The sequence below is a fragment of the Pleuronectes platessa genome, chromosome 10, assembly GCF_947347685.1.
Source record: "Pleuronectes platessa chromosome 10, fPlePla1.1, whole genome shotgun sequence".
In the NCBI taxonomy this organism is placed as follows: domain Eukaryota; kingdom Metazoa; phylum Chordata; class Actinopteri; order Pleuronectiformes; family Pleuronectidae; genus Pleuronectes; species Pleuronectes platessa.
Genome location: NC_070635.1, coordinates 4,978,737 through 5,006,390, shown reverse-complemented (window position 1 = coordinate 5,006,390; position 27,654 = coordinate 4,978,737). Strand labels below are relative to the sequence as shown.

The 27,654-nt window shown below is 40.9% G+C and overlaps 6 protein-coding genes across 8 annotated transcripts; 3 read left to right on the top strand and 3 right to left on the bottom strand.

The window, feature by feature from the left end:
* Positions 1 to 607: 607 nt before the first annotated feature.
* Positions 608 to 6,181, top strand: si:ch211-225p5.8 (uncharacterized protein LOC555567 homolog). 2 transcript variants are annotated; one of them, XM_053432177.1, is made up of 6 exons: positions 608 to 1,330; positions 2,958 to 3,124; positions 3,568 to 3,802; positions 3,931 to 4,090; positions 4,539 to 4,592; positions 4,737 to 6,181. In XM_053432177.1, the coding sequence occupies exons 1-5, from the start codon at positions 1,324 to 1,326 to the stop codon at positions 4,582 to 4,584; spliced, it is 615 nt and encodes a 204-aa protein (XP_053288152.1). In that variant the 5' UTR covers positions 608 to 1,323; the 3' UTR covers positions 4,585 to 4,592; positions 4,737 to 6,181. The 2 variants fall into 2 exon arrangements, with proteins under 2 accessions (XP_053288152.1, XP_053288150.1); XM_053432175.1 differs by having other exon boundaries at positions 608 to 2,175.
* Positions 6,182 to 6,820: 639 nt separating this feature from the next.
* LOC128449202 (potassium voltage-gated channel subfamily E member 2) lies at positions 6,821 to 7,284 on the top strand. The gene has a single exon (XM_053432260.1). It carries the CDS (start codon positions 6,862 to 6,864, stop codon positions 7,282 to 7,284), a length of 423 nt encoding a protein of 140 aa, XP_053288235.1. The 5' UTR covers positions 6,821 to 6,861.
* A 48-nt stretch (positions 7,285 to 7,332) lies between these two features.
* Positions 7,333 to 10,308, bottom strand: dnajc28 (DnaJ (Hsp40) homolog, subfamily C, member 28). The gene is made up of 2 exons (XM_053433074.1): positions 10,031 to 10,308; positions 7,333 to 8,781 (listed from the first exon to the last, which is right to left on the bottom strand). The coding sequence occupies exons 1-2, from the start codon at positions 10,201 to 10,203 to the stop codon at positions 7,614 to 7,616; spliced, it is 1,341 nt and encodes a 446-aa protein (XP_053289049.1). The 5' UTR covers positions 10,204 to 10,308; the 3' UTR covers positions 7,333 to 7,613.
* A 1,306-nt stretch (positions 10,309 to 11,614) lies between these two features.
* On the bottom strand, positions 11,615 to 14,357 carry pycard (PYD and CARD domain containing). The gene is made up of 4 exons (XM_053433073.1): positions 13,986 to 14,357; positions 12,958 to 13,002; positions 12,578 to 12,637; positions 11,615 to 12,129 (listed from the first exon to the last, which is right to left on the bottom strand). Exons 1-4 carry the CDS (start codon positions 14,236 to 14,238, stop codon positions 11,861 to 11,863), a joined length of 627 nt encoding a protein of 208 aa, XP_053289048.1. The 5' UTR covers positions 14,239 to 14,357; the 3' UTR covers positions 11,615 to 11,860.
* A 414-nt stretch (positions 14,358 to 14,771) lies between these two features.
* On the top strand, positions 14,772 to 19,080 carry LOC128449772 (uncharacterized). Of its 2 annotated transcripts, none has more exons than XM_053433070.1 (6): positions 14,772 to 15,159; positions 15,968 to 15,993; positions 16,102 to 16,464; positions 16,794 to 16,984; positions 17,075 to 17,272; positions 18,276 to 19,080. In XM_053433070.1, exons 1-6 carry the CDS (start codon positions 14,910 to 14,912, stop codon positions 18,295 to 18,297), a joined length of 1,050 nt encoding a protein of 349 aa, XP_053289045.1. In that variant the 5' UTR covers positions 14,772 to 14,909; the 3' UTR covers positions 18,298 to 19,080. The 2 variants fall into 2 exon arrangements, with proteins under 2 accessions (XP_053289045.1, XP_053289046.1); XM_053433071.1 differs by having other exon boundaries at positions 14,773 to 15,159; positions 16,102 to 16,248.
* An 838-nt stretch (positions 19,081 to 19,918) lies between these two features.
* Positions 19,919 to 24,437, bottom strand: etsrp (ETS1-related protein). Its single transcript, XM_053432657.1, is given in 12 exon segments — positions 19,919 to 20,554; positions 20,557 to 20,598; positions 20,601 to 20,694; positions 20,696 to 20,722; positions 20,724 to 20,768; positions 20,950 to 21,068; positions 21,565 to 21,804; positions 21,897 to 22,046; positions 22,130 to 22,204; positions 22,304 to 22,429; positions 23,494 to 23,575; positions 24,287 to 24,437. Coding segments are annotated over 12 exon segments (1,140 nt in total). The 5' UTR covers positions 24,341 to 24,437; the 3' UTR covers positions 19,919 to 20,468.
* Positions 24,438 to 27,654: the final 3,217 nt, after the last annotated feature.

Here is a 27,654-nt window from a genome sequence, read left to right as displayed (position 1 = left end):
AGAGCCGAGCGCCTCCCTGTGTCATCTGGTTACATCACAGGACAACATCCGTGACCTCCAGCACAGCCAAAACACACACATCCATGTACGTGTAAACAACCATTCACATGAACACACATACAGACACATGCACACGTCCTCGAGCACAAATACACACACTCACACAGATGATCCCACATGTACACGTACCGAATACAAACACACAAATATATTCAAATAACAATTTTCATACAGATACAAATAGTTGTACACATAAATAAATGCATGCATACACACATTTATATAAACACACATTAACATGACTACACGTTCTCATACTCAGACGCATAAACACCCAAACACAAGCACACACACACACACAGTTGCTGGCAGAAACACAGTTACGATCCTTTACGTCCTTTTGAAATGTTTGCACGGCCTCAGAGTGGAACATGTTTCATTTGACCTTAGATATCTGAAGTCATCCCTCTTTTAAAAAATAAATAAATAAAAAAAACTCATTACATTCATCACGTCAACATGCTGAAGCCTCATCAACCATGGGAATCTTTTTGTCAGCACACGAGTCGAGGCCTTTGGTCAGCGTGTGTTTTGTCAGCCCTGACCTCAGCAGCCTTGTTTATCATAAAACTATCTGGCATCGGACAAATGTCAGAGACTTGATGGGAAGGAAGACATCAAAACCTACAGGAGGGGAAATTAAACGGCAGTAAAATGCATTAAAATATTTGACTTTAGAGGGAAAAATTTAGACAAATTCATGTGAAATGAGGCAATAAAGTATTTATTTATGTAATTAACACTGCAGTATCTGACTGCAGATACATTTTGAACACAGACATTTACTAACAGTCTTGCCTGCTCACTGTGACACTTTCATGTATTTCTACAGCAGTCAACAATGAGGCAAACAATTCCTATCTGCTGGGAGCGGTTGATGTCCGTGACCTCTGACCCGAGGAGAGGAGCAGCGGAACAGAGCATTTATTTACAGACAGATATCCATCCATTATATAAAGCGTTTTATCCTTCGAGGGTGGGGAGGGGGCTGGAGCCAATCCCAGCTGACATTGGGCAAGAGGCCGGGTTCACCCTGGACAAGTCACCAGCACATCACAAGGCTGACGAACAGAGACACACAAGCATTCACACTCACATTCATACCACACAGAACACCAGATCAATCCCACACACACATGGGGAGAACATGCAAACTCCACTCAGAAAGACCTACCGCCAAGCTGGGAATCAAACCTGTGAACCTTCTTCCCTCCAAACAGAAAGGCCACTATCGACCGTCAGGTTGGAACTGAACTGCAGTAGATGTCCTGTGAGTGTAGCTGTGTCTTTAAGGCCTGAGCGGCTTCACTCTCAGCATCCGTTTGAGTCGAATTTGTTTAACCAAATATGTCAGAGGTGATTTGACTTGTCTGACCTGCTTCTTTTTAAAAATTATTATCAAATAATGAATATGTCAGCCACTGCATAAAACCATTTGATAACAAAGTGTAATAACCAAAGTCTGTATAACATTTAATTGTATTCTATAATAGCCTACTATAAAAACTAAATAAAACAAACCACTAAAAAATTGTAATTAAAATCTTGATAGAATGTCTAATGACTTTCCCTGTAAGAGAGAATATTTCTAAGTTATTCTATAAATCAGAGGAAGCATGGCTGTAGTCTTGCTTTGGATGTTCATGTTGTAGTTATGCTTCAGGTTTCATCTTCTCAGGTTTCCTGCTGCCTTTCAACACTCAGAACATCCGACTCTCCTGGATTCACACGCTCTAAATATAGCTGCCTTAACGTGATCGGGACATCAGGAGTGACTTTAACCTACTGCGAGGGAACAGGGAGAGATTTCGGTTTTTGTTTATTCAATTTCTGCGTCCTCACACCATTTAGAGGCTTTTTCCTTTTTGACCAGTGTGAGGGTAAGACTGTTGACTTTATGGACTGACCCTGTGGATTAATAAAAGTTGGACTGGTTCACATCGGGGAACATGGAATGAGTCAGCGATCAGACGTCGTTATGTCAGTGAAGTAGAGTTGTTGCAGATCTTTGTCCACGTTGAGGAAAGTTCAACATTCTGTTCAGCTGCTGGCGATAAGTTGCTCCAACAGAAATGATTTGCCGCTCGTCTCTTTTTGTCGTCGTCAGCCTCTTCGGTAAGTTCTGAGTCAGTGAAGTCTGTGGTCCCAGTCTCAAACTGGATGAAAAACACTAACAAGTCCACAAAGGGTTCTCAGATCTTTCTCATTAGATTTCTAAACAACACCTGTGATCACTGTTACAGAAGGAATCAGTGCATTTTTATTGAAACACTTTAAAACACCCTCTGTGTTTAACATAATTTGTTTACTCTCGATGAGTTCACATTCCCCTTGGATGAACTTTAACATATCCGTATATTTTAATACATCAATTAGTTGTATAAGTTAATCTACAACCAGAGTGGTGGAGGTAAACAACTGTTTTTAGTCTACATAAGTATTTTCTTTTCAGACTCATGTGATGTCTCTGTGACCTTTGACCTTTGAAATTAAATCTTTGAGTCTTAAATTTAAAGAAATTTCCCCGAAGACAGACTTGAGATATAATGTTCAAGAGGCCAAAAACATGTTTCGTGAGGCCACCATGACCTTAACCTTTGACCCTTGACCACCTTAGTGAATAGTTGTGCCAATGTTTTACATAACAAGTTTGAAGAAGTTCCTTCCAGGTGTTCCTGAGATGTTGCATTTATTAATCTTGAACTACATTTGGGGCCTTTGGGACAGTGATCTGTGACTTTTGTCCTCTTTAATCTGTTTGATTCAATTTGATCTTATCATTTGATCCTCTCATGCTTCTCGTTCTTGACATGTGTCAAATTGTTCTCCTGTATCTCGTTTTCTTCTCCTTCATCCTCCTCTTCTCATCCTTTTCTTCTGCTCTTCCCCTCCTGCAGTGTCTCAGTGTCACGGCGGCTGTGCGGAGGTGGACTCTCTGACCGAGGCCGTGGCAGGAGACAGATTCCTGCTGGGCTGCATCTCCTGTAAGAAGAGAGAGGAGGTGTCTGCCCAAGCCACCGTGGACTGGCACTTCAAACCAGTGGAAGAGGAGGAGTTCAGGCATGTGAGTTCAACGACGTCTTAGAGGGTTTCACTTCAGCAACTCTGATACTGTGCGTTTGAAGCTCCAGTTTTTAACTCTTACATTGGTGAGGTGTGCATAATGAAGGAAGTCGATTAATTAAGTAAAACAGGCGAACATGTTGTGCTGGTGGATGATTTTCCACAACCTGGCAACCCCAGATCTCTTCTTATTGATGTGATGTGACTGATAAGCATCAATAGTGTCCTTTATATAAAGCCTTTATAAATGGTGAAAGTTCTCCTGCTGTATTAGGACATGATACTGTCTACTACTTGTTACTACTGAGGTATGTACATGTACTATTACAGTATTTAAGAAAGTGCAGTACTGAATCATACACTCAGAGTAGGACATTAAACAGAGGGTACTTCTCAAACCTTCCCTGAGTAATTAGACTATAATCAGAAACGTCTTATTCCCAGATCTTCCACTATGACCACCCCAGTGCTGAGATCCTGGACCAGGATTTCAGCGAGCGTCTCGAGTGGCACGGGACTAAAAACAGGGATATTCAGACAGGAGCCATTTACCTTCACAACGTCACCTTCAATGACACGGGGACGTACCGCTGCACTTTCCACCGCACCCTCTTCCTGGCGATGACTGACCAGTATGTCACTGTGGAGAAGGACGTGGAGCTCAGCGTGGTGGCTGTGGGTGAGTGGGCTCTGGGATTCTAAAAGAACAACACATATCAAAAATGAAATGCTGACTGTTGACGTTGGAATCTACCTGTTTACCCACTTTGTCTTTCAATAGAGATGTGTATGTTCCCTGTTTCGCAGCCAATCGGGAGCTGACGTCTGTGATCACAGAGATAATGATGTATGTGCTGATCGTGGTTCTGCAGCTGTGGCTCATTGTGGTTCTGGTCTACTGCTACAAGAAGATCACAGCCGAGCAGGAGGCTCGGGAGGCCCGTAAGGCTAACAAGGCTCAGGCAGGGTGAGTCTCGCTTTTATATGATGTTTGAAGGGATTCATTTAATTCTAGACTGTATTTAAAGATGGATGACTTGTCTTCACTTCCTCCCATTACCCAGTAATGAAGCCAAATATCTCGGATGATAATTTGGCCATCGTGTGCGTCTTTGAGCGTCAGTAGCACGCTCGATCAATCACGACTATAACTACATAAAATAACAGAAACAAATGTATTAGACTTTGACCTTTTGGTTTGGTGCGTCTCCTATCCACTAACATGGAGGAGGCAGGATTTATGAGCAGTACTGCAGCCAGCCACCAGGGGGGGGATGAAGATACCTTTGCTACTGAACACATGCTGGATCTGGTCGTCCAAATTATGATGTGATGATCAGATTGACTTAGCAATTTTTAGGATTCTATTGCTGCTGTTTCTCATGTCTCAATAAGTTTTCTTCATATGTTTCCAGACTGTTGGAATCTAAAGACAGCTGTGACGGGGTGCAGCTGGAGTAACACTGACAGTGAGTTACTGTGGATTTACACTTGCATACAAATCAACATTTTTTAGGAATTAGAAAATATATGACACATCAGCAGAGGCTTGTGGTTTTCTTCTTTCCTCTTGGCACTTTTTTGTTTTAATTGTTTTATTCTGTATCCACTAGGCTGGAAGATCATCTCCTCAAGACTTAAGCTTTTGTTTCTGTTCCGTGACGACGACAACACAACTGCTGCAGGAGGTTGATTCCTGGTCGTACTCATGTCATAGGGGACAATTAAACCCTTTTTAAATAGATTTTTTAAAAGTACTTTAAAAGTGCTATAAAACGAATGGTCTTCAGTGAAGAAATCCAACGAATTACTATTTTTATTGTTTAAAAATCTGTCAGTTAATTGATTATCCATTGATAATATATAAAAATCTTTTGTATTTTGGTTCAATGTCCACACAACATGACATAAACTCAAAATTAGTTATCTAATGGCAATTGATGCATTATCTCTTGATAGCATTTCTTTATGACTCATGTAGAATTACTTGCTACTTAACAAATGTATATAAAGAATAAGAGACATCCTTGTTTATCCGTTTGTACCGGATCACCAGTGTTATTAGAGACTTTTGTTTATAGCAGCTGTTTTAAGATAGATGGCTTCAGCTTGTTTACATGTCAATGCAGCCCAGGACTTTAAAGGAGGATATTTTTAAGTATCAAACAAGATCTTTAAGTCTTTAACTTTCTCTTAATTGTCTTAAGCACAGATGTTTTTTCCTTTATATGATTTTCTAGGTATCAGGAATGAGTTCTGGTAAATTGAATCCACATGGAGGCATTAAGAAAAGTCAGCTCAGCTTCCTGGGAAGGTTGGTGTTTTACACAGGTACCTGATAGTTAATGTAAAACCAGTTTGTCTCACGCAGGCCACAAAGTCATATAGAGGAATAAAGGAGGTGGATATTGGTGCATTAAGAAAATTACAAGAAGATATATTTAGTTGAATATTTCTCTTCTACAAAGCACAGGCGAGTGAGTTGAAGGACATTTGGAGGTGATCGTGCTGTAACTCAATCTCGTCTGAGCTGTGCTGCAGACTCCGGTCTGAAAGCAGCTTTGTTCTCCTGCATCAGCCAGAAATGACCACACAGCCCAGCTCCGTAGTTTTTACATATGAGGGACAATCCTTCTGATGACATACATTTTTCACAAAGTGAGATTAAACATCACAGGGGAGTGAGCCACAAAGGATGATGATCCTCTGAGTTGGAAATAGTTAAATATTCCACATGCAGTTGTAGAATAAATGTATTGTAGCCAATGTGACATGTTTTTTCTTTTGATTCCCTGCATGAGGTCTGATGTAAATAAAATATCTTTGCTCAGTAAACTGATCATTGTTGCGGAGCTCCGTGGTTCGAGTCACGCTGCACCGCTGCCTCACGACACCGAGCTGTCGACCTTGCCCTGTGACCTCCTTGTTTCATTAAACGTGTTGACATGCAGAACATGCAGCATGTCTCCTTCAAGGAGGAAGAAGGGCAGACGCTGTGGGACGAAGAGAACAGGGGTGGAACATTTTCCCTCAGTGTGGTTTGGGAAACACGGACGATCAGCTGCTCCTCATCCCGCTGGAGACTTGAAATGACTGATGCCAATAACAGCAGGAACTGATTCTGGATCCTTGAAAGGTGGGATTGTTTCTCTCTGGCAGGTCATCCAAGATTAAAAATATATGAATGCAAAGTTATTAGAAAGTGAGTCTCCTCCAAGAAATCAGTTTTCCGTGTTTCCTTCTCCTCGTTGATTTATATTTTGTGTGTTAATGTGCCTCGTTTTTTTTATCTTAAAAGTCTTAGACCAATTTGAAGTGCAATGTTCATGTCCCACTTAGCTCCTTTATCTTCCTTCTCGTGTCTTAACAGGAATTTGTTCAATTCAAACGGGATTTTAGGGGAGAAAATGTAAAAGCTTCGGGCAGCTTGTAAATTCAAGTCAACTGCAGCTCAGAAATCCTGCTTTTGTAGTTGTTTGTCGTCTCTTGGGTTGTTGTAAATGAGTTTGGAATGAAATCATTTACATTTTAAAGATGTATAACTAGACATCGTTTAATTGTAAAACCACTGTTTCTTTTGTTTTTGTTTACTCTAATTTCATCAATATTTCATTTTTGTCATTTGTCTTTACCAGTGTTTTGGACGTCTCTGTTTTAACTCCTGAGGAAAAACCTTGTCCTCATAGTTTCTTCTTCCTCCTCAGTTGCAGGTTGCTGAGCATCCAGCGGGGGTTCGTCATGTCTAACATCAACGTCACTGAGCTGCAGTCACTCCTTCTGTCCTTCCTGCAGCAGTGCCTGAACAGAACAAGCGTGCTGTCTCCACCGATACCTCACAACCACACCTCCCAGCAGGCCGTGCACTTTGCAACTGGAGCCAGGGCCCACGCTCAGTCTCAGGGAATCGTGTACATCATCCTGGTGGTTGGCTTGTTCAGCTTCTTCACGTTCGGCATCATGCTCAGCTTCATTCGCTCCAGGAAGCTAGAGAGCTCTCAGGACCCGTACCACCAGTACATCGCCCGTGACTGGACCAAGGTCACGACCCCCTCCAGGGCCGTCGCTCAGGCTCTGCACAGGGAGGCTGCAGGAAAGGGGCCCAGCAGCAAGGAGCCAGTCGTCATCTGCAACCCTGCTACACTAGATCAGCTGTCGGACTAGAATAGGACATTTCACACTTTTAGAGAAATAACAGTCTCAACACAGAAACACTATTACGAGAGATCTTTAATTACCTTAACTCTAAATGTCACATAGCAACGAAAAAGTTTCAGAGATAAGTTTGTATTTTAAGATCAGTGATTTCACAGAAATGACTTGTATTGTTAAAAACTCATAATGTTGTAATCGGAGGTAACATTGGTTCAACCGTTTGTCTGACTTCTGGATTCACACTGTTAGCAAAGCAGGCGAACAAGGTGTCAAATATTTTAGGAAAAGTCTCCAAAGTTCAGTGAATGACTGAAAACACCTTCAGATTTTTTGTGTTTTCATCGGAATAAATTCTGGATCCAAGACAAAAGGCCTTGTTTGCTGTTTTTATGTTTAATTACTGCTTTGGCTCGTTTTTGCTCTTCCTTTCTGCGCTCTCGATCTTTCTCTCTCTGTCTCTGCTCCTCCAGTCTGTGCTGGTGGGCTCCTCTCACAGCACGCTCCATCTCTCTGGACATGCTGAAGTGAACCATTTGCATGTTGAGCATCGGTACAATCAGGTTGAAATCGTCCACCATCTTGTTTAGTTTCACCAACTGCTCCACCACAGATGCACACAGCTGATCCCACTGGCTGTGCTCTGTGGGGGTCATAGGCTCACCAAGCCTGGCCCTTCCCTCCAATAACCGCTTTCGGAACTGAGCAGTCGTCTCTCGGATGTCGCGTTGCATCACGACCCAGGAGGGCTGGTAACCATTGTCTATGAGGATGCGGTTGAGGTTGTGGGTCATAGGATCAGCGTACGGATTGTGCTCAAACTTGTTGAGGGGCTTTCCAGCTCCACTCAGGTTCCTGAAGTCCCCGCGGGCCATGGACTCCTGGATTAGGTCCTCCACGAGCCGCTCCACAGCCTGGGTGATCTTGATCTTCCTGCTGCGCTGACGCAAATCCCGTTCCACAAGAGCTCCCTCTTCAGCAGCCGCCCTCTCATGCTCCCTCTGCCGGTAGTTCAAAACCTCCTCAGTCGCCCGGTCGACACGAATCTGCTGGTACTGGCGCTCACGCTGGCTGGGCGTGCCTGAGCCCATACCGTCATAGCTGAGGTAGTGTCTGTGTGGGAGTGCTGCACCTCTGGACTTGTCCTCCTCAACCACTTCCTTCCCCCAGCCAGCTGGTTTGGTCTTACTCTGATGTGCCAGCACAGCGCGGTAGGCCTCCTCCACACGGGCAAACAGGGCTGAATCTGCAGTCGGAGCCCCAGAGTCTGGGTGGTACAGTTTGGCCAGATGCAGGTAGGCCTCTTTCACCTGCGCAGGACTGCTCTGCCCCCCATCAGGCAGCTGCAGGAGCCTGTAGCTCTCTCGCAGGCTGCGGCTGATCTGGGAGCCAGAGCTGAGGGCTCTGAGCCACAGGGACTGTCGAGACAAGACGAGCAGGAAACGGCCATGATAGGTGTCGCTGCGGGAAACCAGGAGGAGGAAAGTGCAACTCATGTCTGGAAGCCACCTGTGGAAATAAAAAGCAACGGAGTCCGTCAATGTAGTAGATATTGTACAGAGATAAATACATCTTTCTATTAGCAAGTAGTTTTAGTAGTTCCAGTAGTATAAAATAATAAATAGAGTATATAATCTAGTCAAGATACCAGGTAAAATTATAGGGGTTTTTCAGATCCAGGACTGTAGACCTCCTGTTCAGGGAGTTTGAGTTCCTGCCACCTGGTGGCCGCTTTAAGATGTGGCGGTACCAATTGAATTGAAATTTTCCAAATTCTTTGTGTGTGTTAAATGTGACCTGTGTTTAATTGTCTTTATGTTTTTACATACATCTGTATTTTGAAACTTATATGTGACATATTATTTTTACACATTAGGGAAATAAGTTATATGGGCACTGCACAGACATTTATTTATCCACAGTGTAGGAGCCATCTACAATAGTCGATCCCTGGTTATGTTACTCTTGGGTTCATTATCATATTGATAATCAGACAATCTGGTTATTTTCTTCTGGGTCCAGTTCATTCAATTTTTGTGGGTATCATACTACTGGTCAGAAAGTAAAAAGCATCTGAAGACACAATATGAGACTATAAAACACAACAGGCACAAGCTGTTTAAGAGAACAAGAGGTTTGCAGCCTAATCCTAAACGAGTTAGTTTTAATAGAGCTGCAGGAAGACGTTCATGGTTAATACAACGAATGCAAAATATGAACAATACCACTTTTTGTCTCATGTAATATGATTATTTTATATATAGGCTCAGTCTGCAGGCGTTTCTGTGTGTTCTCTTGTTTCATTCTGATTTCTGCTCATATGTAACAGAACTGCACAGTTCACTGCTTTATCCAACTTGTTGAGGTTGCCTATTGATTTAGATATTACGTTTTCTGCTCTTTCTATATATATTTACTCTTTTCTTTCTTCATGGGATGTATGTCATTTATTTATATGTTTAGGTGCCAGAGGAAGACTAATGGCACACCCATGTGTTTCTACAGGGGAACCTCTACTACTCTGTGTACACTTTATATTTCTAAGTCACTCAGAATTACACATTTATTAGATTTACTTCACATATTTCCTATAGGCCTACACTGTATTCTGGTATATGTTGTGATACTGTAATCTAGGAGCAAACGAGTGACACGTTAGAAACACGGTGGAAACGTGAGGTTCACGGCTCGTTGATTGAAGAACGTCTCGTTTCCCGGAACATCGACACAGAGGTGAATAGAAGCTTCGGCCACAGACCTGATCAGTGTGAGAACCTCCGGAAGAAAGGTGTCCCATGAGACAAACAGTGTGTCCACGGGACTGAGCTGCAGAGGACAGACACAGCGTTGCTGCTTCTGCTGCTGATCGGGAACCAGGCCATCAGGCGTATCACCGCCACCTACTGGACTGGAGTGTGAGCACATGATCATATCGTGCAAAGAATGGTGGAATAACGTTTTCACATGTATGTCATCATTTAAAATACACACACATACACACAGACACACTACACAAACAACACTTTTGCTACTACACTTGCTTCTTCTTCTGAATAGGCATCAAACAATCAAGTGTATTACCTCCATCTGCTGGACTGGAGGGTGAATACATGATTGTAAACTGCAACTATATAGTCATTTAAAATGCACAAACAAACACACACGCACACAATATACCTTTTTTTTAATTTGCTCAAATAAATAAATATATAAATAAATAAATATATATATATACTGTTGCTACTGCTGCAGTATATATACTGCTGCTTCTTCTTCTTCTGATAAAAAGGTTGGCATCCAACAGTTAAATACATGATTATAACCTGAAAAAAATGGTGGAATAAGGTTTGGAGATGTATATTTTCAACTAAAAACACATATACACACAGACACTAAACAAACAACACTTTTGCTACTACACTTCCTTCTTCTTCTGAATAGGCATCAAACAATCAGGTGTTTTCCCACCATCTGCTGGACTGGACGGTGAATACATGATTGTAAACTGCAATGATATATTCATTTAAAATGCAAAAAACACGCACACAGTATATATATATATATATATATATATATATATATACTGTTGCTGCTGCTTCTTCTTCTGATAAAAAGGTTGGCATCCAACAGTTAAATACATGATTGTAACCTGCAAAAAATGGGGGTATAAAGTTTGGGTATTTGTATATCTTCCTTTATAAATACGCATACACACTCCTTTTACTATTATCAACTGGTCACTATGAATGAAAAGCGGAGGACAGAACACTGGTTCTGACGAAGGGAAAAATACATCAAGAATTTATCTCTTCTTTACTTTATGCGTTTATTGGAGGGAAGGACCAGGCCTGGTGAGCCCATGACCCACACAGAGCACAACCACTGCAGCACAGTTCTTCATCTGAATTTGGCATTAAGGAGATGATGGGTTAAACCTCGGCAAACATTTTAAAGCACTGCAGATGTCAATAAACTCACATAAAATATAAGAAGCCGACTGCCGAGACATAATATGCCGGGAGACGTCCAAAACCACTTCCTTCTTCTCTGCATGTGTAAAAAAAGGTTTTGCCAGGAAGCGACAAAGTCTCGCTACAACATGGCACTGGTAACGTTCATCATATCAGTAAAAACTTCCTGAATAATCACAGACTAAATAAAATGTGCACAATGTGATTTCTAACCTCTATTACATCATTATGATGACTTCATACACAATGTTTAAGACTCTCCATTCATACAAATATAAGAACCACAAAGAGAAGTCCAACAGTTTCTCCAAAACATTTAAATGAAGTTCCAATAGCAAATTCTCTTTAGAGAAAAAGAAAGGGCACACAAGAGAGTTTAAAACTGTTTTTAATCGTAATAAAAGTTTGTTTGTTCCCACAATCAATTTTTCATGATTCTATTCTCTTGATTGTTCAAATATTAAGAGTAAAATTAAAAGCAACAGTTCTGATAAACCTTATAAAAACCCAAGTAGAAAACAATGCATTAACATTAATATTTCATCAATGATTACGACTTTAAAAAATCTCATAGGACAAGACACAAGTTATGTTTGGTCAAGAAATGGATTTCACCTTCACATTTTATATTTTCCCTGCAGGTCATCTACGAGATACGCTTCATTTTTCTTCAGGATTTCGTAGAAGATGTCTTTGCAGGTCTCACTGGCTCTCAGGGATGTAGAGAAGAGCTCCCTCATCTTCTCCTGAGAGGTCGACAGAGCCCGGATTTTTGCATAAGCTTCCTCCAGGATGACCTTTTTCTCCAAGAGCTCATCCAGAATTGGTTCAATGTTGCTCACTCTGTTGATCAGCTCAAGCTTATGCTTGTCCACAAAGTGCTTTTCTGAGGAAAAGAAAAGAAAAAACAAACATTCGGTTAGAGCCAAACACTTAACACTTTTGTTTTGGAGTCTTAAAGAACCTCCACCTTCTATAATAGACGTGTAGATTTGTAAGATTGATCAAATATTCAATAGAGACAATGCATGATCTTGGATATTCTAAGAAAATGACTCTGGAACTGCTTACTGTTTTTCAAGGCTAGGAAATTGACCACAAACATTGTGCATGTATAAAGTTTATGGGCCTTCATAAACTTTGTCACGTCTGAATCCTTTTTACATGAAGCACTTTAAACCGTTTGCCTTCAGGCATTTTGTTGCTGGGTCGACTCCAGTTTAAGTTTGAGAGTTAAATGTAATGTTAACTAAGCACGTGTGGTGATGTTTATGTTACATTTCCATAACATAACACTAGAGTAAAAGCCTTTTACTGACAAGACGTGGTATTACCTGAGCATCCCCCCTCTGCCTTTCCGTTTCCACCTGTTGCTCCACATGAGGCTTTTGCATCTGAAACAAATTTGGGAACAATTTGAAATTGTTTAGATATTGATTGGTCTGAAATGAGTGTTTATACCATACAGTCTATGGTTTATGCTCATATGCTGTTTTCTCCAAACACAAAGCAAGCAATCAGCTTTATTACATGGTCCAAAGACAAAATTAAAGATTAGCAGGTTTCGGTGGACTGATGGAAAATCCAGTGGTTTTCTATTTTCTATAACCTTTTATAATCAAATTACAAGGTGAAGTCCAGTTCAAAGTATATGTCCACTTTGGACAAGGCTAAAACTTAACGTGAAACTGCAAACTAACAGAAAAGAACTCACCGTCCCTGGATCCAGAGTTTGAGGATTGTTTAGCGTACTCCTCAACTGAGGAAACATAAAAAGACAGTTAAGTTCTCTTAAGCAATAAAGGGAAGTAGGCTTCATGTGAAAAGACGTTTCAATAGAGTTGAGTGTAGCAGTGAAATCTGGATGGGAAGTAATTCAGGACAAGTGAAGTGAGTGACTCAGGGATTGTGGGCATTTGGAAAATATTACATTAACCATGTCATAATGGGGCTGCTTATTATTAGTTTCATCCAAAAAGTAGAGCCTGGCAAGAAATATCCAAAAGGACAATTATTTATGATAAACTGACCACTAATAAATATTACAGATTAATAAGGTCATATTATATAAGCCCTCGGACCAAAATAGTAACAGCTTTGAGCTTTGAACCATTCAAAGGATAAATCTGGAAAAAGGTGACTTTTAAAACAGTTTCTTGTACTTGTAAAAGTAAGTGAGTACATTTATAAATAGTAATGTAATAATGATTTGTGGATATTGATAAGATTTAAGAATTTTGTAGGACTGAAGATGAAACAACTAAACCCTAGTTACATGAATGTCAAACATCAGGATTCTTCTTATTATAAAAAGCACAAAGTTCACCCAACTGCAGGAGCAAAACAATCTGCCTTATAAACTTAGAAGAAAAAAACAGGCGTTAATTATCGTGATAATTATAAATACTGATTAGTATGAAATATTTTAGCCACAATTACAAACAAGACTCTAATATGATGGTATAACTCTCTGCAGAAATGTTATAAATTCCCTACTTCTCTTGTTAAGGTAAAACAAATGATCTATTATTGTTTATTACAGTTTCAAATTCACCTTTCATTATCATTACACGTTAATCTTTACATCACCATACGTTTGAACGTTTTTATGATGGATTCCTTAAAAATGTTTGTATAATAACAAAAATATGTATTTTGCCTGTAAATACGTGTAAATGATTGTCTGTATTCTTGCATGTAGACTTTGATACCGACATTCTTCGGCTACTCATCTCTTCTCACCGAGTCTCTCTGCTTCTTGGTTGCAGTCGATCTCTCGAAGAATCTCCGCAGCCACGGGCACTGCTCCTTTCTCGGTGAAGGTGGAAACCAGGACGTCGGTGAGCACCAGGAAGTTCTTGCCCGCCACTCGGTTGAGTCTGACCAGAGGCTCCTCCTTGCGGTCCACGAGTCGGTGGCGGAACTTGTCCAGGTTGTGCTCGGTCAGATCCTCCAGCGTGTCCGCTAAAAGCTTCTTCACGCTTTTAGGCGCCATGGTTCACTGACACAGCCTCTGACTGAGTCTTACAACCGAAAGTGAAAGTTAATAAAGTGTGCTGGCTTCACGTGCTGTTGGAAATACCAACATCAGTCCAGTGATTCACAGATTGATTTTCTTTCTTTTTTTTAAATCATTTCTTTGTTTGGCTTTAGTAAAACGCATGCAGACATTTGTTTCACTGTTTCCAAAACAAAGTTAATGTATTTAAGTATCAAATAGTTCATTTAATGGTTTATAATTGGATTAAACATTCAACACATTGGTTGGTTGTTTGGTTATTGGCTAGTTGGTTGGTTGGTTGGCTGAATTGCTGGTTGGTTGCTTATAGGGTTAGTTGGTTGGATGGCTGATTGGTTGGTTGTCTATATGGTTGGTTGGATAGTTGTTTGGAGGATTTTCTGGTTGGTTGGTTGGTGTTTGAGTCAAATATGAGTGAATTAAAATTTCTGGGTGAACTTTCCCTTCAAGGAAAGCCGTCACAATATCAAAATTCTGACTGCATCGAAGGCATCTTCTCTGTCGGGCAAATGACAGACAGTACTCTGCGGACATTTTGGACTTCAGCGTGATCTCGCTTCAAACTGGGCGCGCGAAAATCTCTCTTTAACGAAACGATCTCTCTTTATATAAAATCTACCGAATCAACACGTGCATGCTGCTGAGATATGTCGCACAAAATACGCACAAGTCTCCGGCAGGCGCTGGAGAGTCTGACCGGTACCGACCTGGAGAAGTTTTGTTTCCATCTGAGGGACCGCAGGGACGAGCCGAAGATCAGGCGAGGACAGGTGGACGAGACTAATCCTGTGAAGATCGTAGACCTCCTGGTTTCTAAGTTCACGGAGCTGGGAGCTCTTAAAGTGGTTTTGGAGACACTGAGGCTGATCGACTGTAACCAGGAGGCTCAGACACTGGGTGAGTCTAATTCATGTCACAGCAGGGTCAGATAAGGACGATTCCAACAGAAGACCCAGTAGTGACAGGACGCCCCCTCCCCCCCTCCCTCATAGTCAGGGAAAACTACTGTATGATTATCATAGTGAAGTCTGAGTAATATAAATAATTATAACTGTATCTATTAAAAAGATTGAAACAAAGTTATGGTTTAAGTTTATATTTTTGTCTCAATCTTTAGAGTGGTCTACTATAAATAAAGTAGTAGACATATTATAAGGTAGGTTTGTTCAGAGACAAACATTCGATTTTAAATTCAAACTCATAGCAGCTCCATAAATAAAACTTATTTATAAAAGTTCCAGTGTGTAAGATTTAGGTGTAGTTGATCTCTTGGCAGAAATGGAGTCCGTATTAAAACCATATATCAATAAAACGTAACTGAAGCTTGATATCTTAAAGTTTAGAATTAAGTAAATAACTTCATATTTAAATGTAAAGATACATTAATGCACTTTTTTGTATGAACATTGTGAAGATCCCTGAACATCTCAATGACATAAGTACATGGGAGTTGCCAGAGAGACTTAGCGTTTTGTAGCGTGTCAGACAGTCAGAGTCTTTGAGTGTTATAGAGACTCTAATGTAATATTACATTTTTCATATCAGAGCTGTCAGCAAATATAAACCTTTGCACCGCTCTGTCTGTGAAAGGCTCATAACCGACCATTTTTATTGACCAAGCGATAAACCAGTTGGACTCGAGTCAAAAGAAAGTCAAAGTCAGAAAATAACAATATTCTTAAAACGCTGTTCTCTTTCTCTACAGAGTCAAAGACCAAAGCTTGTTTGGACGTAGGTTCAACATCACACAGTGAAATTCAGAGAGTCTCTATCACAGGTGGCTGGTCAGTAATAAAGATACACTGCTGGGTGGTTTTGATTTTTCTTTCTCTTCTTTAGAAAAGTGATCCCATTTTTCGCAAGACCTCTGACGGGAAGTTGGACAGAAAGCCCTCGCAGGAGGCTGAGTTCTATGCAGCCGGGCAGTATGCTTTAAAAGCTGCTCAAAAAGGACGTGCTCCTGTGACGATGAAGAAGCCAGAGGAGGTGGAGGCTGACGCCAAGGCTCACGTTCTCTCTGAGGGCGGAGACCCTGGCAACGACCGGCTCCTTCTGAGCAGATATGTGATTCAGTTTGGCAAATACAAAGGTCAAAACTTCAAATGGCTGTTGGAGAATGATGTGAGCTACGTTGCCATGTTGGTGGCTGCCCACCAGACGGAGCAAGAGAACTCCGTTACCAGTACAACGACAGCCCAGAAGGTACTGCAGAGGAAGATGAGATGCTGTGCTCACACTGACATTTGAAGCAGGATTTGTTTATAAAAAAAAAGAGCTCAGCTAAATTTAGGAGAATAGTTGGAGAATACATAAAAAATATGTAAACTCTTTACATATTATTCCTTTGTGGTTTTGTTTCGTTTGCCAATGGTGAATTAGACACTGCTACCAATCTTTATAAATTGTGTTACCGTTCTGTTTAATTTTATGTTGTGAATGTATGCATGTATGTGACTAAACTGTTGATCAGTTTGTTTTGAATTGCATAGAAAGAGCTTTAATTATGACGCAAACACTTCTCTTATTTGAAGGTTTCCTTGACTAAATACGCGATTCCTTACCGTGAGGTTTTGGGAGAAGTCAGATTTCATCGTGGGGTTGAAAGAGCCAAAGAGAGATCCCTCCAGCCAGGACAAGAGGGAGAGGCCCTCGTTGGTTTTGGTATTTACAAAACGGAGACGCTGAAGGATCTGTATGAGTCAAAGAACCGGGGCAAAATCAGGTTTGATAAAATACAAGAGTGAAAAGCTTTAGATGGTGTTGGTGCATCAGCAGACATTACAGGCCACTACTTTCCCCTCTACACACACAGCTATGTCAACTTCCTCAGAGGAAAGAAGTCAACCTGTGATCCTGGGAGCAAGATGGACGCAGCCATCAGATACATTTTACAGCGGGACCAGAGTCGGGCTTCAGCTGCCACTGCTCCCAGCAGGCCGTTCACCAGATCTTTCACCAGGGCAACCAGGAAGAGACGGAGTAACAGGAACCAGTATGCCAGTTCCTCAAGGTATGTGTTGTACTTTGGGAAAGTTTAGTTGTGCTTTCTTCTACTATCTGTATGTATTGCCCTGGAGATCCGTATTCTGCACGTTTTATAATAAATAACTTTATAATAAATGTCTTTCATTTGAATCATCTCTCCACTATGAATGAAGTGCTTTCTCCCAACAGTGGATTGATGTTAAGTTATACTCTAGTCATTCATTATTTTAACTTTAAATGGATATGCCATCAACATATAGAGCAGTGGTCACTAATAGTAAGACACCAGTCTGGATCCAGACCCAGAACAATAACCCATAAATCATTGTCAAGTTATGACAGAGCGTTTCTGTTTGAACCAGCGCAGCTTTTCTAGATCTTCCATCATGTGACGCCGCTCAGCCAATCAAAGCTTTTTATTCCGATGAGCAGTGATCGAGTGAGATGGAATTTATCTAAGATGCACATTAAAAAAAAAAGAAGCTTTCTATTATCTATTTCATTTTTTATGTGACATGAGAAAAGAGCTTTTATTTTTTAGGAGAGTACAAATTGCCTCCATTCATTGTGAAACCTGACAATAAGTATTGAACATTTTATTGCATTTTACTTTGATGGGACAGTCAGTTGTTGACAATGCACAAACATTGATATATCTAATATTTCAGTACCAATAATGCAAGCTACACACTATGATGTTCCAGATTTTGCTAAAAGAAATCTTCTATCTCAGATTTGTCATTGTGAACCGCTGCTCCATAGGAAAACATATCTGCTCCAGAGCAACACATCTCATTATCACTCTTTGCAGGCTGTTTAGTATAGTTTACATAATTGTGTGCGGAATATTAAAAACTGTGTGGATATATTTGGTCAATTTTTATGTATTAATTGTGTTCAACTTGAATGTCTTCTCATAAAATGTTCTCCTTGGTGAAAGAAATTGCAGTTTAGTCTCTCGAATGTCCCTGACCTTGTTTTATAAGGGTCGGCTCACTCATGCAGTTTCCTTTTTGTTGCACCTGCAGACCCAAGGTGAAAAGGACCTGATGGAGGGCACAACAATCCTGTCTTCACCATTACTGACAAAATCCTCTTTGGAGCCTCCTGTGGCATACACTAAACTTCTCTTGGGATCAATCAAGTATCTATTTGTATCTCTATTTATCTATTTATCTATCTATCGATCTACCAATGAATGTATAAATGTGTTTATCTATCTACCTCATTAGATACAATTACGATCATTCAGAGCCATTTATTGAGGGAGCATTTTCTAAAGGGCTTACCCTATGCTGAGTAAAGATAATGTAAAAATGCATTATGAGGATAAATTATTCAGTGCCTAATTGTAGCTTGGACATAGATGTAAACATCTAATTGTGGTGAAGGCCTTCTTACTTGTTTTCTTGTTTTTAAAATGTAGAGTGTTTTTATCTAAACCAGGGGTGTCCAAACTACGGCCCGCGGGCCAACTGCGGCCCGCAATCCATTTTTTATTGGCCCGCATCAGTTTTTTTTTTATAGTAATTAAAAAAAAAACTTACAATTTTTTAAACTAACAATTTAGTAGCACTTAAATGATACTTGCTTATAGCACTTAGTAGTTTTGCTTTATTTTTGAAGAAATTGTACTTTCTTGATTCTTGTTGTTCAGGGTTTGTACCCTCGGGGTTGATGCACTTATTGTGAGTCGCTTCAGCTAAATGAAGCGTCAGCTAAATGAAATGTAATGTTATGTAATGTAATGGACTATGGCCCACTGTATTGCACCCCCAGTTTAGACATTAGGTGGCGCCCAACTCACCCCTGACCTGCCAGCCGTCCCTCAGATCGCCGCCACGCCCCCCCCCCCCCCGTCAGTGGCCCACACCTTCGTATTTTTTCTGTATGTGGCCCTCAGGAATAAAAGTTTGGACAACCCTGATCTAAACGATTGTACTCTGCAAATGTAGCCTGTTGATGTGAAATTGTCGGTGACTGATTCAATTCATTCATTAAAGCCACAGAGGAAAAGTGCCTCATGAAAATTTATTGTGGATGAAAAAAAACTACAAAACACTGAAAACACAGTTTCCTCAGATACTCCTCGTGATGACACTATTCTTGGTGAGTGGTTCATTCAGTGTGGTGGAATAAGGTTCACGTGCTTGAAGAGATCATATGTGTTGTACTTCAATGACACTGGTTGATTACCTCCACAAAGAGGTAATGATTTAATCTGTGTAAGATTATGCAAAAATTACTTGACTATTAGCATAACATTTAGGAGAAGGAGGCGTTATTGGTCAGGAGGGAACCCGTTATCCAGATCAGGAGGAGGACTCAGGACCAGCTCATGTCTATATAGTTGTATATGATGCAGAGAAATGTGTTTTTTGAACTTTTTGACTTCATAAATCAGACAGCCAACTAAAAAGACGAGAACAGAGCCATGCTGATTTTACACAACCTGGCAACCCTTAAGGTGCTCTTGTTAATGTCTGATCTATAAAAAATCAATACATGTTGTATCAACTATTAATAGCGGTACTTAATCTGTAATAAACAGTACCTTGTAAGAGGGTGTGTCAATTTAGGAGAGATGAAAGTCAAATTGAGGAAACATATATTTTCATATTTTCATAATCAAATGCAGAATATTAAATAAGAATGAGACTACACAGACATCTATGTTTATATACAGTTTATTTACACAAAACAATCATCACACAGGCGAGAACCTTCACAGTGGCTGCCTGCAAGTGATCTCACTTCATGTTATTCTGATCAGCAACAGAGGTAGACATGAGTTTTGCATACAAAAATATATAAATGCACAAAACTCTACATATGGGTCTCTATAAACACTATTTACAAATCAGTTCCTCGTCAGAAACACGACGAATGAAGATATGGCCTCTATTCAGTGCTAAAAATGCCCCCTGTGCTGCAGTTATTAACCCCTGAGGTGAAGGAGCTTCATGTTTATGAGTCAGGTATTAGGAGACTTATTATTTCACAGAGTCTAACACATTGTCTTTAAAGACTGATGCATTGTGACTTCTATGAGTTTTGGATTATTTATTTTCCCTGAAATGCAACATCTACAAACCGGCTCCTGGTCTGACTGGGACCACTTCGCCACTTTAAGAGCCAGTGTTCACTTTGTAGTCTGTGGTACTCTGTCGAAAGGGGCTGGTCACTCTCAGCCAGCAGCACCAGTCCAGTCCCCCCATCTCCTACTGAGGTGCCCATGTTTCACTGCTGTGCTCAGACGTCACTGCTGCTGGCGCCCCGGGGCACTGCCACGACTCTGTGGTGTTGGTGGCACAACGTTCAGACTGATCAGGACCTCCTGTGCCGTCTTCCAGCAGCTGATGTGCAGACGAAGCGTAGACTAGGCTGTGCTCGAACGTAACGTAGCGTTGCCTCCGTCTTGTGGATGATGTTCTTGTGGTAGTAGTACCCGCAGGCCGCGGCTCAGCTTCTCGTAAGTTCATCTTGGGTTTGTTCTTGCACTGGCCCCAGCGCTTGGCCACCTGTAAGATCAACAAAATATACTTAGGTGCATTTATATTTCAGAAAAACACTGAGGTGCAAGAGGAACGTTTTTCCCCAAGGGGCAACCCACAGTGAGGTCACCCATTTGTTCGTGAACGGTCACTTGGAAGCCTCGAGTTTTGCATTTTGTCCAGCAACCACGACAGAGTTTGTCCTTACCTCAGCGGGGTCGGACATCTTGAACTCCCAGCCGTCTCCCGTCCAGCAGATGAAGGTACGACAGGCCGAGTCCAGAAGTAGTTCCAGTAAAAACTGCCACAACTGGATTGGACCAGAACCTGAATGAATAAATGAAAACAAACACAGATTGATTTGGTTACAGTGGGGAAGTAGATTATAAAACCACATGTGAGATTTGATTAACCTGTGATAATCAGATGTTGGAGAAATATTCAACTAGCACTGCAGCAAAAAAATACTTTTCAATTCAGTATCCAAAAAGAACAAATATAGAGGAACAGTCTTATACTTATATTATACTGCTGAATAATTATTATTAATGCAATGATGTATTGAATGTTAAATGGATTGCATTTGTATACTGCTTTCCTAGTCATATGGTTTATTTACACTTTATGCTGCGATATAGCAGAGCCATCAGGGGGTTCAGTATCCTGCTCAAGGGCACTTTGGCATGCAGACGACATGAGCCGGGGATCGAACCACCAAGGCATCATATTTGAGACTTTTCATATCAATTTAAATCTGGCATCGAATGTAAAGAAGTACAAGAACCTCAAAGTTGGGTGAATGTATACAATGGTATCTTCTAACCTGGATAGGCCGACATCCCTGGCATATGGCCCTCCCGGTCTGGTCTCTGAGGGTGTGGGTTTTTGCGTTTGGCCACACGGGGGCAGTACTGCTCTGAGGACTGAGGGCTGGAGTTCGAGGGGCAGGAGGCCGGGGGCAGGTGAGGCAGGGGGGTGGCGAAGCTGGGAGATGGGTAATCCGGCCAGAAGGACGACGAATGCCTCTGTCCGTCAGAGTCGTAGTAGCTCTGATCCATCTCACCTGGGACAGAGAGAAGGTTCACACTTTACAGATCCGCCCACTAGCAGCCGTGATTATTCTTCTTTGTCTTACCATAACTGACAATGTCTTACTTTTTAATGTGTTGGGTGCTTTTGCGGTCAAGAAGGGGCTGTGGCTGCCCTCCATGGCCGGGCTGAACTGTCCACCCTGGGGCACCAGGCTCTGATATGTCTGCGGAGACTCCTGGTATCCAGTCTGTGGCTGGTCTACCGCCGGCCCATCTGCCAGTCACAAAGAAAGTTGGTAAGCAAAAGAAGGTCCCTTTAAAAAGGTACTTTATATTCAGTATGAATCAGAGACTCACCATGTGGATAAGAGCTCCACCAGTTGAACTCCTGATACGAGTCCAGGTTGAACAGAGCAGTGTCACTGGTGCTCACTGAGTAGAGAGAGAGAGAGAGAGAGAGAGAAAATGGTCATAAAAGCCCAAATAAAACCGACAACATGAGATACTGTGGGTTTATTTTGGAGGTTTTACCTTTGGTGATATCGTAAGGAAGAGACGATGATTTGGGCGGCTCTGGGTAGCTGCTCTCTGCTGGATACTGCTGCTGCCCGGGGGCTTTACTGTCTAACAGAAAAGACAGCTCTTCACCAGGGTAGTCTGGAGGTTAAGCATAATACAGACAGATGGAGTCAGTGAGATGATGATGATGATGGAGGAAGGACAGAAGAACTAAAGGAGCATACCAGTGCTTTTATCCTATTGGTGCTTATACATGAGGTTATATTTATATTTGTGTTTTTACTGATTTCAGGGTTCTGAACACATAACCAACGAAAACCTTTCTAACAAACTCCTGCTCACAGCTTAATTATAATAATAAAATCTGCCAACGTCCACGTTTCAAGCTACTTCCAAGTCGCTGCAAGTAGAATCTACTACATTGTTATATCTGCTATAAAATGCTAAATCATTGGTATGGTCCTTTAAACTGGGGGTTGATAAGAGCTCAGCTAAAGGAAACAGTCATTAAAAGAGGGGAGAAAAGAGGTTAGTTTTTCAGTTTGGGTTATTATCTTTACGGTGGAAGTTGACACAAGAAAAAGCCAGTTTGTTTACTGCCGAATCAGCACCAGGCACTCAAGCCCTGCTGCTTTTTTCTTTTCAGCTCAATGGATGGAGGCCGCTCTGAGGAGGAAACCAGGGAGGGAGGGGTAGGAAGAGAGAGGAGGAAACGCCAGTGGAGGGTGTGTGACAGAGTAGTGATGGAGGGATGGAGAAGGGGGGGCTCTAAATCTGTTTGAGGAGGAAGTCTGGAGGAAAGGATTAGGCCGGGGAGTGCGACACGGGGAGTGTCTTTAACCTGACCACCCTGTTTCTCTCCCTCTTTGTCCACCTCAGCCCATTCACACACACACACCAACACAAACACACGGCAGCACCCCATTATCCTCACACTGGGCTGGAGCCGGGGGCCCCCCCCACTCTCAAGGTCTCGGCCTGAGAGCTCTGACAGATGTGATGATACTGTTTGCGGAAAATATTTCCTCTGTCCTTCAGCTGCTCAGGTTCAGAGGAAACAGATCGCACAAACACTGAGGGTTGAAAAAAAAAACTGACTTTGTCCTCATCACTGATTCATTCTCTGATCGTCACCAACGGGGGGGGGGGGGGGGGGGGGATACAGCGACATCACACAATCCAGTCATTCTCTAAAAACTCACCATAAGAAGCAAAGTCGAAGCCGGCGGGCACTTCCTGCGTCCTGAAGTCCTCGGTGTAGTATCCAGGCTGGCAAATCTCCATCTGTGTTGAAAGAGACGTGTGATTATTACTGTCATCAGCTCTGATTTCAAGATGGAGAAGCAGAGGCAACAACCCCAACTGGGAAAATAGGTTATTGGGCCCCTAGAGACACCCCCCCCCCCCCCACAGAGCTCATTAATCAATTAACAGAACATTCATTGAGGTAAAATGCCAAAAATTCCTTGACACCACTTTCTCAAATGTTAACATTGGCTCTGCGACCCTAAAAGCAGTGGATCTCAAACTTTACTCATCAAGGACCCCTACATTGACCCCCCACCATTCATACATTAGGTCCCTGTGTTACCTATGAATGAAGTGATAGAGGAAAATAAAGGACCCCGTGGAACCCCCTTAAGGACCATTGGGGGTCCTCACTCCACACTTTGAGAACCAAGGTAGGTAACCTGGGATTTGGGGGCCACATGGTGACTTGTCTTGCCTGCTAAAGAGAGGGGCTTCTATTAGCAATTATTTGAATTGTCAATTATTATTTTTCTGATTTAATATTTCAATTCTAATTTAAAATAATCAGTTTAAATCTAAGATATTATTTTTCTAATATTTACTTTTAGTCACTGTGACATTGTATTGAAGACAAATTAAGCTACATCACAGTTTAGGATGACAACACTTTTTTTCTTTCTCATTTCCTCTCTTCTTCTAATAAAAAACAAATGAATAAAAAATAGAATCAAAGTGGAGCTCTACCTTTATTTTGGGCTCTGCTCTGTCTGCAGGTTTGATGATGGTGTCCCAGTACATCACTCTCTGTCCTCTTCTTCTGCTCTTCTTCAGATTTCTTGCCGTTTCTACGACGTGTTATGATTTAACGACAGAGTGGTCAGTGTGCGCGCAGGCCCGTTATAAAGGCTACAGGGGGGTGGGAGGGGCGCGTGACCGCCGCGCGTCGTGACCAGCAGCTCGAGCTTTTGTTTAACACGAAGTGACGTCACACACCCCTCCCCCTTCCCAGCAACCAAACATTCATTCATGAAAAAGAGAAAACACTCACTAGTTGACTTTAAATTGCGGAATAAAGAGTGAAACATTCCAGAGTTTGTAAATAAAAGTTGTGTCTGAAACTTTGGGCAACTTCAATATCTTGTTGACATGAAATAAAAATGAGATAAAAAGTTGTAATACACATATTTCTTTCTTATTTCATCCACCTTAACTTCATGTGACAGTATAACCACCAAACATTCATTAATTGAAAATAAAAACTCACTTGTTTATTTACTAGTAACTACAATGGAGATTTAAAAAAAAAAATAAGGAACACCCTGCAAGATAAACATTAATTTAAAAAAAGCTGTTTTAAGAAAAGTCAAAAATAGGTGCAAGTGCTCATTTGGGCAAATCCAATATCTGGTTGATTTTCAATAAAAATCCAATCAAATTCACACACAGTCACATTTTGATTTACTTTTCATCAGGCACGTAACATAATGACTCATCTGTCGGACGTGGGGTGGAAATATTCTGCTGTGAGGTTGTGTGGAAGCCGGAAAACCAACATGTGGGGAAGAATAGATTCGGTTAATTCTGGATGCCAAACTCCTGCAACCAGACGCTGAAGAGTCCACCATTTACTGCTTCCTGTTACTAAACACTGACTCAGTGGGGTGTCCACACTTTTGCACACACACCACTTTTTTTTTAAGTTTGAGAAGTAAAACAGCTCCTTTGCTATTTGGTCAAATCATAACTTCTACTGTCTGTTTGCTGCAGGGGTTTGATTTTCTTCATTTCACTGTAAAAATTAACAAAATGTGGGATTCAGGCATTTGCGTATATAAACTATAAGAAACTTACATATAAGCTTTAATACATTTTTAGCCCATAAAGCATAAAATGGACACAAATCAGTCACCACACTATTGTAATTGGATAATCTGGATACTGAATTGGAATCGAATCTTAGTCTTAATCTTAAAACACAAGAGCTCAACTAGTTAATCAACAGAAAATGAAATGTCCTTTATTTTGGGACAGAATTTAACTAACTTTTTCAGAATTCAGCTTTATCATTGCAAGAATTTCTTGTTTTTCTCACTTTAAACAGAATATTGTCTATATTTTGACAAAAAGCTAGAGGATGATTTTGACATGTGATAAATTATCAGTGGATAAATCATCAAAGAAGATTAATCCGCAATAAAAACCATCATTAGTTTCAGCCCCATGTGACTCTTATCACGTCACAGTAGTTTCTGACTTTTTATGGACTCCATGATTCATGAAAAAAATATGAATAAATTCCATATGAAAATAAGTTTGTTGGAACCTTAACAACAACATATCTTATATAATTACAAGTAAGCATTTTGTTGAAGGTATAGTGAGGTCACTTCATATGAAGAAATCAATGTGATATGATTCTTATACAAAATCAAATAGTCATAAATGAGTAGGGAAGTGGAGGTTGGACCAAAATGTCTATTTAGGGTTGGGCAATAATACAACATCAATCATTATTGCAATCTTTTTTTTCATCCACACAGCTTCAAATTACTGATGTGAGTTTCAACACTCAGCTGATCGACCTCAGATTATTTAATTGTTTTTCAGTTTATCAAGTGTTCTTCATTCTCTGCTCATTAAGAAGTTAAAAAAACTTTCACCCAGGAGCAAAAAATCTGTCTTTTATACTTTATATGAAATAATAATGTGACATTTATCATGATGATTATCGATATTAATCAAGGCATGCAAGAAAAGGACAGTAACTGCAACATCTGTTACAAAACAGGCAACAACATATGCAAACAAATATCCCATCATTAGTTTTAGGGGTACTAAATGTATAAATAGGTTGAAATTTCAGGCATTTTTAAGTCAAAAGTTAAAAAAGGGACATTTATCATGATACTGATCAGTATTGACTGATATGAAAATGTTTATCTTGACCTGGTTTGTCTGCTCATGTCCTCCACCTCTGTGTTGATATTAAGGAAGAATAGCAAGAGTGTATTTTTAATTCTCTGGCTGTTATTGTCTGTGAGTCTCAGTCTGGGTGGAGATCAAGTGCAGCCTTTTGAAATCAGACCTCACTCAGTCGGTTTCTAATGAGGTGGCAGCAAAAAGAAAAATCTCTGTATCTTGAGAAACCATTTGACAAAACAATGGCCCGTAAAAAAATAACACTCAGCCAAGTGTTCGCTGAAGAAAGTCTCAAATCACAGCGTGAGTGGCCGCAGCAGATAAGAGCGAGTCCAGGGCCTTGTATAAACAAACACACACACACACTCACACACACACACACACACACACACACATCTGGAAAAGTGGAGACGGGGGAAATCGTGCGCGTCGGTGGGAGAGCAGAGTCGTGATTGGGAGGCAACGACACAACCAGGATAAAGTTACACAACAACACGAGAAGTGATTAACAACTGTCTGCAGCAGCTCAGGAATCCACCTCCAGCGCAGTGGGTCGGCCCACAACATGGAGCGAAAGACACGAACTCTGATTAGATTCGATTTTAAATGATCTTGTTTCATTGAAATGTTTAATAATGTTACTTGATTTAATTAAAAAATGAAAATAAAACACAAATGAAAAAAATACTTTTCCTTAAAATGTAATGAATATCCCTTCTGCATCGTTAATTCTGTAACGTAAACCTTTCCATAAACACATTTATCAGTATGTTTGTGAAATGTCACATTTGTATGGCCAGCGAAAATACTCTAGAGTCACCGGCACAAGATGTCAGCGTTCACATCTGCGTGATTTTAGCTTAATTTCTATTTTTCTCTTAAATTTTATTTGAAATACACATTTTTTTAAAAGCTTTTCATGAAGATCGAGGAGATCAACGCCAACATTTTCGTGTTCCTCCGCCAAGAAACAAACAAAAACTCTAAACCAACTTCCACCACCATCGTGGCAACAGCGTTCATAGTATCACTTCCTGTTTGGCAATTTGTCTGCAAAGTAGAAGCGCAACTTTCGTTCTGTTGCTGCAATGCTTCATATCGAGCTGAATCACAGAGCTTTTATTTTGAAGAGTTGTTAACTTGGGTCTGAAAATTGTGTCGAAAGCTCAAGCGACCAGTGAAATAACCGACAT

Coding starts and splice junctions, on each gene's coding strand:
- si:ch211-225p5.8 (XM_053432175.1), top strand. CDS start 2,133: ATGATTTGCCGCTCGTCTCTTTTTGTCGTCGTCAGCCTCTTCG. Junction 3,125..3,567: donor AAGAGGAGGAGTTCAGGCAT/GTGAGTTCAACG, acceptor TCTTATTCCCAG/ATCTTCCACTATGACCACCC. Junction 3,803..3,930: donor GCTCAGCGTGGTGGCTGTGG/GTGAGTGGGCTC, acceptor CCTGTTTCGCAG/CCAATCGGGAGCTGACGTCT.
- pycard (XM_053433073.1), bottom strand. CDS start 14,238: ATGGCGCCTAAAAGCGTGAAGAAGCTTTTAGCGGACACGCTGGAGGAT. Junction 13,003..13,985: donor CCAAGAAGCAGAGAGACTCG/GTGAGAAGAGAT, acceptor ATGTTTCCTCAG/TTGAGGAGTACGCTAAACAA. Junction 12,130..12,577: donor GGCAGAGGGGGGATGCTCAG/GTAATACCACGT, acceptor TCTTTTCCTCAG/AAAAGCACTTTGTGGACAAG.
- LOC128449202 (XM_053432260.1), top strand. CDS start 6,862: ATGTCTAACATCAACGTCACTGAGCTGCAGTCACTCCTTCTGTCCTTC.
- dnajc28 (XM_053433074.1), bottom strand. CDS start 10,203: ATGATCATGTGCTCACACTCCAGTCCAGTAGGTGGCGGTGATACGCCT. Junction 8,782..10,030: donor GAGGTTCTCACACTGATCAG/GTCTGTGGCCGA, acceptor TTATTTCCACAG/GTGGCTTCCAGACATGAGTT.
- LOC128449772 (XM_053433070.1), top strand. CDS start 14,910: ATGTCGCACAAAATACGCACAAGTCTCCGGCAGGCGCTGGAGAGTCTG. Junction 15,994..16,101: donor AGACCAAAGCTTGTTTGGAC/GTAGGTTCAACA, acceptor TCTCTTCTTTAG/AAAAGTGATCCCATTTTTCG. Junction 16,985..17,074: donor AAGAACCGGGGCAAAATCAG/GTTTGATAAAAT, acceptor CTACACACACAG/CTATGTCAACTTCCTCAGAG.